Consider the following 15,543-nt stretch of genomic DNA (forward strand, 5'->3'; position numbering starts at 1 on the left):
TGTGGGGTTGGTGCCTCTAATTGAATGAGGGGTTGGTGCCTCTACAAGTTATAAAGAACCTATTGTTCATATAAAACAATTTTATTGTTGTGGTTTTCTTCATATTTAGGGTTTCCACGTATATATTGTGTCCTTTTGCTTCTCGCTTCAACTATGTAGAACTTTTTTGCATCAACATTTCGAATCACATTGTGTGATTTATCATCATGATGAGAGAGATGAAGGAGAGAAACCATATGACTCTGGAAATATAATATCTCTAAAATTGTAATATTCAAATACAATATTGATCAAATATTGCTTAAATATTTAATTATATAAAATTAAATATCAATACTAACAAAATAAAAATTGACACCTTCATAGATCTATAGTGTACAATATATGTCGGCTGAGGAAGATGGGTCTAATAGAGGTAAAACGGGGACAATAATGGTCTACATTCGTTCAAAACTGTCAAACTCATCTACACCATTCTATCCTTGATTTTTCTTCCCTTTACTTTCTGCCAGTCGTTTGAATCATTTGTAACAATATAATATGTTCTCGTCGATCTCGATATAAAATTTACACAACCGACAAGCTCGAATAGAAAATGTGACTTAAATCTAGTTTAAGGGCCATTCGATTATTGTGACCCACCCAGTCTGCCATGTTTTATGCTCCGTCTGAGCGCAAACACTGAGAAACAGTGGAATAAATGGTGACGCATTATCTTAGCTAAGGTTATTTTCAAATATAAAATTTCTCCCTCTTTGAATGGCGACCCAAAAAGAGAAGACGAAGTGGATGGTACTACTGCGGCCCTGGTGCTAACCAGAAAGAAGGGCATTTGGGCACAATTTATCTGTCTGCAAAATGGTGGTTCCATGGGCAACTTTAATTTCAGATCATTCGGGTGTTTTATTATAATCGACTACACAAGGTGATTGAAAGCAAAAATGTTCATGTTGATGATAACCTTAATCATAAAGAAGTAGATCAAGAGATTGATCATGAGGAGGAAAAAAGAAACAAAGAGGAAGATAAAAAGAAAATTGAAAATGAGAAGACTACTACACCAACGAAGGCACCCAAGACACCTTCAAAATTTGTTCAAAGAAATCATCTAGAAGAACTAGTTATTGGTCACATGAATACAAAGATTCAAACAAGGATAAGATTGTCAACCACACCAAATCACATGGATTTACTTTCCATGAAAGAACCTAAAGATTTCAAGGAAGCTAGCTAGGACACACATTGAATAAGAGTCATGGAAGAAGAATTAAACGAAATAGAAAAAAATAAAACTTGGGAACTTGTCCCAAGACCCAAGGACAAGAATGTGATAGGCACCAAATGAGTGTTCAAAAATAAATTGAATGAAGATGGTCAATTGATAAAAAAATAAAGCAAGATTGGTATGCAAAGGATATGAGCAAGTGGAAGGAGTTGATTTTGAAGAAATGTTTGCTCCAATTGCATGACTAGAGGCTATATGAATGTTCCTAGCATATGTTTGCTACAAAAACTTCAAAGTGTACCAAATGGATGTTAAATCGACATTTTTGAATGGACATCTAGAAGACGAAGTTTATATTGAACAAGCAGAAGGATTCAATCTGTCAGAAAACAAAGATTACATATGCAAACTTAAGAAGGCTCTTTATGGATTAAAACAAGCACCTAGAGGTTGGTACTTTATATTGGACAAGTACTTGCAAGAGCAAGGATTCAAGAGAGGTACAGTGGACAAAACTATCTACTTCAAGATTGAAGATGAAAACCAATTGATTGTTGTGATATACGGTAGATGATATCATTTTTGGAGGAAGCACAAAGGAGATGTGTCAAGTTTTTACTCAAAAAATGCAACAAGAATTTGAAATATCCTTGTTAGGTGAACTATCATTTTTCTTAGGGTTACAAGTCTCTCAACTTAATGATGGAATCTTTATTTCACAAACAAAATATGCCAAGGAAATGTTAAAAAGGTTTAGGATGGAAGAATGCAATCCTATATGTACACCCATGGTCGCATGGTGTAAATTAGGTAAAGACAACGAGTTTCTTGAAGCAAATCACCGCTCAATGATAGGAAGCTTTCTTTATTTGACAACCTTAAGACCAAACATTATACAAACGTTTGGAATTGTAGCAAGATTTTAGGTAGTCGCCAAGGAAACACATGTCCAGACAAGTAAAAATAATCTTCAAGTACTTGAAAGTAACTTTGGACTTTGGCCTATGGTATCCTAGAAGTAAACACTTCACTTTAAAAGCATATGCAAATGTTGATTGGGCAGGTAGTGTAGATGAAAAGAAAAGCACAAGTGGAAATGCATTCTTTCTAGGCAATAGTCTTTTTTCATGGTTGAGTAAGAAACAAGCTTCAATCTCCCTATCTATCGCCGAAGCATAGTACATATTAGCAACAACCTCATGTTGTACTCAAGTACTTTGGATGTCTCAAACTTTGAATAACATCAAACTGGAATATGATCACTTGATATCCATATTGTTTATAACACAAGTGGCATCAATGTCTCAAAAAAATTTGTGATGCACTCAAGGGCAAAACACATTCCCATCAAATAGGTCATTTCTTGAGAGAACAAGTTACAAAACAACAGGTGAAGATGGAATATGTGACTACCAAAGAACAAGTAGCAAATATATTCACAAAACCACTACCCAAAGAAACCTTTGAGTTTCTTAGACAAAAATTAGGGGTACTACCCTATCCTTCTAAGAAGTAAGGGGGAGTTTTTCATTATCACACCCTTTTCCATAGATGCCAAAGGGGAAGAAGACTAGCAAGAGGAAGTGCATTGAACTAAGGAAAGATAAAGCATTGAACTCAAGGGGAGATATTGTCATTAATGTATATTGTCATTAATGTTTTGAGTATGGATGACAATAAACAAAGATCCTTTTGTGACAGGTTAATATATCAAACATAACAACGACGAAGAAACATTGGTAATGAATAGAAGTTGAAGTATGCAAAAGGAATAAATTATAAGCAATGATCCATGTAATATGCATCAACAAACCATTACCGACACACAACAATGAATGGAAGTGATCAAACTTCTGTTTGAACAGTCAAGTGACTGAATTAATCATTGGACAACATTTCAAAGAAAGAAAGATTGATATACTGCATTTTCATATGTCATCAATCACAATCTACAATGATTTGTTCTTATGAAGTATCATGGATGCAAATAGTTATCAAAATACTCCTACATAAAGATCACCCAAGTAAAAATGAATAAGGAATTGTGATTGCATCATCATGTCAGGCAAAGGGATCATCCTTCAAGGAATCAATCAAAAACATATTTAAGTATGTATAAAGATACAAAGGTAAAAAGTGATCAAAGGGTTGTGATTTAGTCAATACTAAAAAGGTGCGATTAGTGATAAAAAAAGAGATTAATAGAGATAACCATGGTTGTTAAGAGAAGGTATGATTGTATTTGAAAGTCAATATAAGTTGTTAAAATGACATTATTCTCCAAGGGCTGCGATTTGATGTAACTTGTTTATTAAACAAAAATATAACAAAAAGACATGTCAATTAAATAAGTCACGACTATTAAAATGAAATGTATATGTAGAAACTAGAAATGAAATAATAGTGTGTGTGTCATGTGTAAAAGGGTGGAAAGTATAGTGCATACACCAAGAGAGGAACATATTACTGAGAAGGAGATGATGTGCAAATTTTGAAGGAAGAGATAATAATCTCTTTATAGAAGATTGGTGATCAGAATTTTAGTAGACTTAAGTAAGAATTGTTTTAGATTCAAAAAGAAGTTGTAACACTTGTGATAAAAAATGAATGAGGGGTTGGTGCCTCAACAAGTTATAAAGAAACTATTGTTCATGTAAAACAGTTTTATTGTTGTGGTTTTCTCCCTTTTTAGGGTTTCCACATATATATCGTGTCCTTGTGTTCATTGCATTTAAGTTGGTGCTATATTTGGTTAATTAAGTTCAATTTGAAAAAATGATTGTTATTTATATCATTTGCTTTTGCTTTCAACTATGTAGAACTTTTTTGCGTCAACGTTTCGAATCACATTTCGTGATTCATCATCATGATAAGAGAGTTGAAGGAGAAAAATCATATGCCATGAAATATTCAAATACAATATGAATTAAATATTGCTTAAATATTTAATTTAGACTGGAAATCTAATCTCTCTAAAATCGTAAAATTCAAATGTACAATATGGAATAAATATGCTTAAATATTTAATTCCATAAAATTAAATATCAATAGGGGAGAGGAGCCAATATGTGCGCGGGGTCCAGAAGGTGATATAGAACATGCACACTGTGGGCCCCACACATGACCACCCTACCCAACAAAACTTGCGCAACCGCGCACCAAAAACATAACGAAAAAATTGCATAAATATTCACATTAAACATAACATCTTTCGGGCCATACATGTTTCCATTACCAAAAAAACATAAAACATTGCATAACATTTGGAAATATTAAAACATGCATTTACGAAATAAACATATGTCAACGTGGGCACTTTCACGTGCCACCATGCCAAAGGGTGGGCCCCTCTAACAAAATTAAAGTCATTGTAAATTTTTTAAACATGACCAAGTTTTTCTTATGCGGCCTCAGCCGCCAATAAAACAAGCATAACGTAAACATTAATATTGCCAACATGACACGCGTGGACCCAACCACGACCCTTCACACATCAAATTTTGGATGGTTTGGATCCACGTCGCCGCGACACCTCCTTCCCCTTGCACAGTTTCCAACACTCTATCACTTGTGTATAACCCGTCCCGTATCCTTCATGTCGCTTTCTAGCGTGTTTAGTCGTCTCTTCACGCCAACTCCCACCTGCAACGACGACAAAAAACGTTTAATGTCACCAAATTCCAGCCAAAGACAATCAAATCAGGCTTAAATGAATTACTTTTGCAAATTCAATGGACAAACAATGCAAATTCAAATTTCAAATTCGAAACAACACATTAAAAAGGGGGAAACCATGCAATCCATGTATAAAATAGAAATTCTCATCTCATTGCAAGAGCAAGATTTGAAAGAAATACAGTGCAAGAGAAAAAAAAAATCAAAAACACGGAGTGGCAAACACGCACACCAGTCGACCAGATTCAACAAAAGCACACAGGTATTGTTCTTGTTACCATACATATTTTTCTACATCACACTGTTATTTCACATTTTCTCCTTTACGAACTATATAAACTGTAACATTTAGTTCGAAACATTTCGAAGCATTCCCAAGCATTCCTAGAAACCATTCCCAAGCATTCCCAAAAACCATTCCTAAGTATTGACAGGCATTCCTAAAAACCATTCCCACTAAAATTTACATATTATGTTACTTTTAAATTAAAAACATTGAGAAATATAATGCTTACCAAAAATGTGTCACACATACACACATGTATTCATTTAGTCCCGCATTCACTTCTTTTGCTTGGGCGAGGGGATGTAGTCTTCGTCGTCGTCGGACTCCTTAGGAACCTTTGGTATGTTGTACCAATAACCAGTGTCATCTGCACCTCCCGCCTCAATTGCACTTCCCAACATTCCCTCTCCTGTTGCCTCATTTGCACCTCCCGACGTTCCCTCGCCTTCTACCTCACCTGCACCTCCTGAAGTTCCCTCACCTCCCACCTCACCTACACCACCCGACGTTCCTTCATCTACCTTATTCCTCTCAATGAGCCACATCTCCAGCATCGTCCATCCGAGTGTGCAAACCTTGCCTTGCGGTCCGTCCCCACTTCCCATCGAAGGAAGGGGAAAAAAGTAGAACACCCACAACCCAGTTCTCGCTTACACAATTCAAACCCAAGCCTTGGAACAATCGTTAGGACAAGTTGATTGAGATTGAGCAGCCATTCATCATCCACAATTTCTTTCAACAACAATTTAACTTTCTTTGAACTTTTCCCAATCTGCCAAGCCCAAGCCGCCACCATGGCCACGATGTCCACATTCGTCCGGTACTGGTGATCTGTGTTCATGAAACAGTCACACAAAAACAGTTTCAAGTACCAAAGAAATTTGTCATCCCTAAACTTGAATACAACCTTTAAGCTTTTATCGGTGATCTTGCCCCTAAAGGCCAACTGTTGTTTCATTGTGTAGAGGGTGAAGGTGGCTTCCATGTCTTCTGCAAACACTACACATGTTGGGTGCATAGATGAAGAAACCTTATGGATTTATGCAGGGAATGTTTTTTTAACTAACTAAAACTATATCCTACCAACACATTAAATAGAAAATTCACTGCTTTGGCTTACATGTTTTTTAATAATTGCCTCCAGATTTATTCTCTCCCTCCATCTTGTTTCATTTATTGAGCAATTAATAATTGTGTCCCTTTGCAATTGTCATGCGTATACAATTAATACATGCACAATTCTATACGAGGTGGCTGCCAGCTTTCACCCTTTGCCATGTATATAGCTGAGTTGGCTCCCTCCTATCAACATATGGGGTCCACATATATATGGTTGTATATACATATGAATACCTTTCTATGGGGTCCACATATATATGGGCTCCAATTATGTATTAATACCTTTAAGAACACACACACACACATTTATATATATGCACACACAGACACACACACACAGACACACACACACACACACACACACACACACACATCTACACATATTTATATATACACAAATGAGTATATATATATATACACACACATATGTGATTATATATAAAGTCAGATATATATGCATAGATTTATATATTGAAACAAATTTGTGTATATATGTGTCTGTGAGTATGCGTGTGTGTGTGTGAGAGAGAGAGTATTTACATATATCTGTGTGTGTGTGTGTGTGTGACTGCATGCATCACTATTCATACATATATATATGTCTGTCAATCTGTAGAATGGCATACGACTTACTATGCAATTGCAGACCAATTCAATATTTGCATTCACAGACATGTACAAGTGTTTAGCAATTCCATACCAATCTAATCTTTGAATTCAAAGAAAATGTAGAAATTCATGCTAGTTACTCTACATGTATGTTTATACATATGATAATGTGCATGTATGTATATACAAATTAAAATAATGTTTTGAGGTCACATGCAAAGTTTGTAATATATAGCATGATGCAGATTGACAATGATACATTCTAGACAATGCACATGGATACAACAGAGCGTGGAAATGTCAAACACGGATCAACGCTACCAGATTGTAAAAAATTATCAATATGAGAGGCAAAACTATCTCAAGGTCCACGAGATTCTAACAAGTGAAGGTCTTGTTGAAACCCTATCTCCAGACGATGTTGATTATGAAATCTTGAACTATCTTCGTAAAACTTTCCCACCTCACACTCTGCTATTGCACCCACAGAATGACCTGTTAACATCCCATATCCTTGAATCTGAGCACAACAATAGTGGTTAGCCAGGCATGGTCATCATGTTGACCAATTCTTTCTTTGTCCATACCCTTGTGATGATCTTGTCTTCCCCACAAGATCTTGTTTCTTTTCAAAATTATTCAAACTCAGCCTCCAATCGTGGCAAACCAACTACATCAATAGATTTTTCTTAGAAAACTATTGTCCTCAGGTCCGAGAATGCTCTCAAAACCTATCCTGGCAATGCCTGCTTCGTACAGTAGTGGATGAACAAATCCCATCGTGGATTTTTACCAAAATACACATCCAACCTAATTGTAAGCCAATCACCCCTTCCCATCTATACAATCAAGTAATTCTTTGGAAAGAACACAGTCTAGCTACACCCCCACATCTAGAAGACCCAGAAGGTTTTGACCATGAATCCATGCCGAAATAGGTGTCCAATACAAAAAACAATAAAACAAGTGTCCAATACACAAAACAATAAAAAAATTGTTGAAATTTTGAGTTTCGTAAAAGGGAACCATAGTCCTATTGTTCAAGCTTCACTGACCTGTTGCACCTTGTGTCATTCAATTTGTAATTGAACATTGATTCCATCTCAAGCATCACTATTGGCACTAATCAACACTCATCGATGTACAAAATGACATGGTTAGTTGGTTCGATCTTAGAGTATTCAAATTCAAAAGAGTATAGCTGATATTAATCTTCATAAAAGATTGAATGGATAACATTTAACTTATTCATATCAGTCATGGTGGCCTATATTTCTTAAACACTGTTTCCATGGCTAACATTCATGTTCATGTTGTTCTGTGCAGACAAGATGCCTTCTCATGCTTCAAAGAGATCAACATGCACAAAGCTGCGTTCACAAAAAAGGGGTGAGACTTTCAATGTTGAAGCAGAAGCCCTGCCTCCTGTTCAGACCTAGGCATACCCTATACCCCTGGCAACAGACGATCCAAATGATCGTCCTATCTCGACCATAGTGGACGAACCTAGTCCACCTTCAACTTCAAGAAAAGTAACAATGCAACAGAATTTGTGGTCGCCAATAGACATGGAAGGTGCACTCCAAGATGTTGAGGACAACAACATGTCCATACAGGGTGCATCAAGGAAGTGAGGCATCTCAACTGCAGCATTGTCAAAATGGTTGGGTGGTCTAACCACTACATCCAAGAAAGGTCCACCAACCATCCTCACGTATCAAGAAGAAGAGGAGATTGTGCAGTGGTGCTAAGAGATGGCTGGCTATGGTCATGGCCTTGAAATCATAAACTTGAAGGCAGTTGTCTCTTAGATTTGTGAGGGTAGACCAACCCCTTTCAAGGATGGCATGCTTGGCAACTCATGGTAGTCTGGATTCAAGGCTAGACATCATGAACTCAGCTTGCGGACGGCTGAAGGCCTCAACAAAGACTGGACACTGTGTCTTAGACCAGCAATTGTTTCTGCTTTTTACGAGACATTGTCAAAAACATATATTGCTATTCCATATGGTCCTACCCGCATTTGGAACTGTGATGAAACAAGAGTTATGACCGACATAAATGGGGCAATGAAGGTGCTTGCGATGAAAGGAAGCCAGAATGTGTCTTATATAGTTCCAAAGAGCCGTGAGTGGATCACAATTCTTTGTTGCGTTAATGCTTCTGGACAAAGAATTATAGGGTTCTACATGTTCAAAGGCAAGAGGCAGTTACAGAACTACATAGCTAAATGCGAACTTGGTGCTTGCATGGCAGCACAACAACATGCATGGATGACCAAGGAACTATTTATGAATTGGTTGCACCACTTCGAGCGCTTTGTCCCTAGGGGTGTATCACCAACGAATAGGTGCTTGTTGATATTTGACAGCCACAACAACCATGTTGCATTGCCAACCATCCAGGAGGCAAGGATGTTGGGCATAAACTTGCCGACATTGCCAGCTCACACATCTCACAAATTTCAGCCACTTGATGTGAGTTTATTCTCTCCATTCAAAACATACTTCAAATCGAAAAGAGCCGCATGGATAGCAAGTTTCCCCAATCTAGAAATAAGGAGGGGTGAACTAGCATAATTGAGCAGCACGTCTTTGGCCAAGGCATTGACTGTTTCAAACATTGTTGTGGGATTCAAAAGGACGGGGATATACCCCTCAATCCCGATGCCCTCACCCAAGAAATGCAACCCAACACCACATTCCACATTAATGATGGGGAAGATGCATCTGCCCAGAAGTGGTTGCGGAAAACATTGCAACCATTCGTCAAACGGATTCAACTGCACAAGTTGACATGGAACAGGAAGACACCAACATCGATGAAGCTGCAGTTGACACTTTGGATGAGAGTCTTGGCCTTCCATTTGAGCGAATTGCACCATCTAGGTGGTGGAAGGGGCGACGAATCTCGGTGTTGAGTTGGAAGGCGAAGACGAACGGGGGACATCTAGCTTGCCTTCACCACCATAAGGTGTCATTTCGAAATGGTGCATTACTATGCAGATTGTGGTGACTCTAACAATGGAAACTATGCAGGTTTGACGCAAGAAGTAACACAAGATTGTAATGTGGAAGAGGAGAGCTTGATGTCACAAGTAAGTGAGATGCCTCGATCACAACAACAAAATACATTTTCACGATTCTTAAAGCTGTCGGTTCACATTGTGAACTAGAGAAGTGGTAGGGGGGCTTCAACTGACATCCATTTGGCACGGGAAGGGCAGTTGATAACTTCTGATGAGTTCGTCGAGGGTGTCGAGTTTGCAGAGATGAGGAGTAGAGAAATAGAAGAGGGGAAACAAAGAAAGAGAGAACAGATAAAAGCAAACAAGGCAACAAGTTTGTTGGCCAAAGAAACTAATGCACGGTTGAGAAAGGAGAAGGCGATCTTGCGACAAATAAAGGAAAGGCTAAAGGAATTAGAGAAGAAGGAAAAGGCTGAAAAAATGCAGGGAGATAATGCAAGGAAGGAACACAAGGCCGAGGACAAGGAAATATCAAAGAAGGTCCATGAGTTGGCAAGAAAGAAGTTGCTGAACAGTGAGTCAAGTTTGTCCATGCCTTTGCTCGATCGACACCCTGTTATGTAGAATCTAATTAACGCAATGTTGCTCAACTTTTCAATAGACATGAATTATTCACCTACTTCCTCATCGCCTACTTTTCCTGGTACTTTGAAATATATTGCAGGGGGGCCATCATATGGTGCAAGCCCCGAATATTGCAGCCCAATGCCACTTGAATTGAGTACCAGTGAGTCAATTGATGTTGATGAGAATATGGTACCCATTGCAGCACCGAGGCCATCAGGGTTAGGGCCAAGAATTTTTTTGCCTCGTTTTTTCAATTGAAGTTTAAGAAGACATTTTGGATAATAGTTCTTGTTCAATTTTGATTGATACTTACACACAATGTGTGGGGATTGATGTAATAGAGACATTGGTAGACAAATTGATTGGTGACATACAAGTAATGGGATGATTGATTGTTTCTGCCAATTTGAATACTTTATTATGTGTCAATGGTTTCAATTGTTCGAGGGTTATAGGGTTTCAATGGTTTCAATGTTTGAATAACTCAAATGCTTTCAATGGTTACATGTACATTCAATGCTTAATTGGTTTGCTTAGTTCAAGCGCTCCAATGCTTGAATGTCTCAAATGCTTTCATATGTTACGTTTATATTCAATGCTTGAATGGTTTGCAATGTCCAATGGTTTCGGGTTGGAAAGGGAAGTTTGATAGGTTGGTACAATTCACATGTAATGGGATGATTGAGAAAAGGTGTGAAAAACTGCATGCTACAGTTTTCGTCTATTGAATGTTGTTTATGGCAATAGTTTTGATGTATCAATTTAGCACAATTGAGTTGGGTGCCCAATTCGAAGCCTTGCCAATTGAACACCTCAAAAATCTTGCCATTGGTGTGAGGTGTCGAAATTGTGCCATTTTTCTACATGACCCACCCAATCCACCAAGCTCTCCCTCCGACCACTTTGAAAATTTCCTTGCAGTGCCATTAACTATGCCTCACCTCACCTTCCATGCATTCAGGGACTCCAACGAGGACACACAAATGTTTGAAAATCTTAATACTTTTGAATTGTGATGCACAAACCATTCAATATGAATGTTTTGGTGCAACATAATTGAAGAGTACAAAGGTTTTGAAACAATGGCATGTCCTCATTGTTTGGGAGTAGGAGAAGTGTAAAACAAGATAAAGGTGTTTTTTGTGAATGCAACACATAGAGGATCAAAGTTGTTTGAACTTAATTGTTCAATCCACCTAAGAACTATTTCAAATTGAGTAAGGTTTGTGGGTTCTTGTACAATTTCTGCAAGGTTGGAGGCTTCGTGTTCCAATTGTTGACATATTGGCCCAATCATCGCATTACATGTGAATGGAGATCAAAGCACGCAGTGACCTTGTTGTAGCCAGGTCAACGAAGTACTTGGGCAGAGGTCAAAGTTGTTCTCAGTCCATGTGGCATGGCACGTTGTCCCCAAAGTTAGGATGCACACATACTGGATCCTCACACCAATGTATATACATGTACATGCAAATATGTATATACATGTACATGTACATATGTATATACATGTACATACATACATAAATGTACATGTCTATATAGTGAATGTCTTCAAATTTGAGTTGTAAGTCATGTAGATTCATACATGTACATAGACATGTGCATAGACATGTGTAAACATACACGTGTATACACATTTGCACATACATACACATGTGCGTACACATTTGCACATACATTACACATACATGCCACTATTCATGTCTAAGGGTTTGAGGGTTTCTAATTTACTGTTTATGCATTATTTGAAAGAAACAATACTAGTTATAATGAAGCATGACAATTAAAGTAATTCATTTGTGAACATTCAAAATTTAATTTAAAGCATTGGGGACATCAAAACATTGAAACTATTGAAACATGTCAAGTATTGAAACTATTGAAACATGACAACCATTAAAATGAGTTCATTGAAAGAAGAACAATAAAACTATCTTCACAACTAACTCGCAATCAACCAAATAAACTTCATTTATTTGAGTGTAAACCCTTAGACATGTAACCATTCACACATTGAAGCAATGAATTGAAATTTGTTAAAAATTGAGACAATGAAACCCTTCGAACCATTGAGAGCATTCAAACCCTCAAACTCACAAACCCTGAAACTCACAAAGACTCAAACATTTGAATATTCAAATATTCACTTGAACCATTGAAACCGAGAAACCCTCAAAAATTCCAACATTCGACAAATTGAAACAGTTGCACCATTGAAACATTCAAAAAATTCAATTATTTGCACCATTGAATAATTTAAAGTATTGGGGACATCAAAACATTGAAACTATTCAAGCATAATAACTATTGAAACTACTGAAACATGACAAGTATTGAAACTATTGAAACTTGACAACATTGAAACTATTGAAACATGAAAAATATTGAAACATGACAAATATTGAAACATGACGACCATTAATGAGTTCATTGAAAGAAGAACAACAAAAGTATCTTGAAACCCTTGAACATTCAATCAATGAAACCCTTCCAACCAAAAACCATTGAACTCTGCAAAGCATTGTAATAATTCCAACATATATCAATTCAAACCCTCGAACCCTCAAACCCTCAAACAAAATTCAGTTCGACATCGATTAGAAGCCATCCATACAAACAACGATGCAAGAAATATAAACCCGTCTTGTCACAACAGTGAGCAAAAAAAAGAACAACGGAGCTTGAACAGAGGATTATGATTCCCTTTTGGCATGTAATTGTGTTCAAGAACACATCGTGTTGTGCTCAAAAACACAAAGACTTGCAGAAAGACAAAGAATCCGGACAAGGACTAATTAATTCATATCCAGCTCCGGATCCTTGTTTGGACTTAGATCCGTCGAATCTTAACGTCCATATTTGATTTTCTTGATTGTCTGTTTCGGGACTTTCGTGACTCTCATTTGGTGTATCGGACGGAACTTCATCTTCTACAGAACTCTCGGTCTCTGTAAAACTCTCATTCTCTGAATCTTGAGTTTCTTCTATAATTAGTGTCTGCGGGACTCTTTTGTTTACCTGTTCCAATGCGGTCTGGCATAAAGCACAAGATAATTCTGAGTGGACGGCATTGTGGATTCTACACCAATTCGGAAGAAGCAAATCTCGGACGGATGCTAGGTTGCCAAGTTGCACACTTTGCTGGATGTTTCTTTGTACGAACCTTCTGAAGTTTTCAAACATCCCTTCGTCCTCTTGGTCGGATCCTTGATCGCTTTCAATGACGATCTCAGTTGACTCCATGACCTCTTGCTGGGTATCTTCATCTTGTATATCTTGTATCATCAAGATCTCCTCTACTTTGGGCTTGTATGTTCCTAGGTCGGACTCTAAAAATAGGACTTCATTGTCTTCCCCATATTCAGTTATCATCAACCTCAACCTTGGGGTGCTATCAATTTTAATCTGGTTCGGGACTCCTCTCCATGGTAGCCACATGTGTGCGAAATCGGTCGATACATATCCATTCAATTTTCGGGACCAATCTCGACTCAGGAGCATTCCATATGAATCTGGAATATCCACTACTGATATATCTATAAAATTTTGGACTCTTGGGTCTGCGGCCAATTGCATGTGAATGTTGTTCAATTCTCCCATGACTGGAACTTCTGTCTTGTCAAGCTGAGTGACTTTCCTCCTGGTAGGTGCGGGAGTTATTCCAAGTCTTTGACAAACAGCCAGGGGCATCACGTTGCTTGAGGCTCCGGAATCATAAAGGCAATTGTGCAATAATTTTCCAAATATTCTGACTGATAGCAGGAACGGGGCCGGTTCGTCCTTTCCTTGAGAAGGCACTGAATTTTCTTCACTTGGTTCTTGATGTTTAACTTGATTGATCTTTGAGTGATCTTCCTTTGCTGGGCTCTCCTCTTTCGAGTGACTGGCTTTGCTTGTAGATTTATCCCTCTTAACAACATCTTTCTTGATTGCGACTTCCTTTTCGGGAAGAACCAAGTTAGTAGTGTGGTTCTCTTTGACTGTAGGCTGAGCTTTCTTGGTCTCGCCTCTTTTGAGTAATACTTTTCCTTCTAACATATCTTCCTTTTTAGCTGGGAAGGTTATAGTCTGGACCATGCACTCGTTTTGTTTGGGTTGTTCTTGAGAATCGGCCTCCTCTTGAGTCATATTGATAGTGGCTTGAACACTTGACCTCGTTGCACTAGGTTCACTCAAACTATTGATCACTGTATCTTTAATTTCTGACACCTTGAGCAACTCATAGAGTGGTAAACTTACCTTGACTTTCTTAAGTTCATCTAACACCAAGGCGGCCAACCTTTTCATTTCATTTCCCGCGGGAGGTGAAATATTTCTTTGTCTGTATTCTTGGGTGTTTTGCGGGTACTCTGGAATGTTACTAGCTTGGGGATCCGGCGGAGTTGAAAAATTGTTTGGAGGAATCGACGTTGTTAATGGTTCAGGATTTCTCTGATTCCTGTGATAAACTTTTTGGTTTGCACCTCCTGACGATTAGTGGAACACTTCCTTTATTCCCTCTACTAAGACACTGTCGTTTAATGGTGGGAAATAGTATTCTGAATCCTCTACAGGTCCATTTGCAGATGCTGGCGGAAACTGAGATCCTGGTGGTACCATCGGTCCATTGGCCGATTCTGGAGGAAATCTCCCATTTTGTACTTGACTAATTTCTTCTTGTGAATATCTGCAGGTTTCAACGATCATGGCTTGACCATACTGCGTGGTTGGAACAATTTCATACCCTGTGGTGGGAGGATTTTCAGGTGGATTGGTAGTACGCATCTCTTGTTGGAAAATGTCGGCCGCAATTTTGAATTCAGGGCACTGCAACTCGGAATGTTGGTTCGTGTTGTGGAGTCTGCACCAACTGGACAAGGCTGCTTCGGCTAAAAACACTTTGCTTGAAGAGGGGTTCTCTTGACTTTGCGCATTTGGTGGATTGTCCAAGGGCGTCACCACATTTCCATTGTTTGGAGCCGTGTTCCATGGTCTTCTTTGGAAACCTTGATTGTTATTTCCTTGATAGTTGTTTCTGAATCCTTGATTATT

The 15,543-nt window shown here is 38.1% G+C and overlaps 1 protein-coding gene across 1 annotated transcript; it reads left to right on the forward strand.

The window, feature by feature from the left end:
- Nucleotides 1-8,668: 8,668 nt before the first annotated feature.
- LOC131875058 (MFS-type transporter clz9-like) lies at nucleotides 8,669-9,834 on the forward strand. Its single transcript, XM_059219070.1, has 3 exons — nucleotides 8,669-8,710; nucleotides 8,795-9,391; nucleotides 9,556-9,834. Exons 1-3 carry the CDS (start codon nucleotides 8,669-8,671, stop codon nucleotides 9,832-9,834), a joined length of 918 nt encoding a protein of 305 aa, XP_059075053.1.
- Nucleotides 9,835-15,543: the final 5,709 nt, after the last annotated feature.

This window comes from Cryptomeria japonica, chromosome 4, assembly GCF_030272615.1.
Source record: "Cryptomeria japonica chromosome 4, Sugi_1.0, whole genome shotgun sequence".
NCBI lineage: Eukaryota > Viridiplantae > Streptophyta > Pinopsida > Cupressales > Cupressaceae > Cryptomeria > Cryptomeria japonica.

Excerpts from the sequence above, each read along its gene's own strand:
- LOC131875058 (XM_059219070.1), top strand. The coding sequence starts at position 8,669 with ATGGCTGGCTATGGTCATGGCCTTGAAATCATAAACTTGAAG. Across the intron at positions 8,711-8,794 it reads TTGAAATCATAAACTTGAAG|GCTAGACATCATGAACTCAG; the intron begins GCAGTTGTCTCT and ends TCTGGATTCAAG. Across the intron at positions 9,392-9,555 it reads ACAAATTTCAGCCACTTGAT|GACGGGGATATACCCCTCAA; the intron begins GTGAGTTTATTC and ends GGGATTCAAAAG.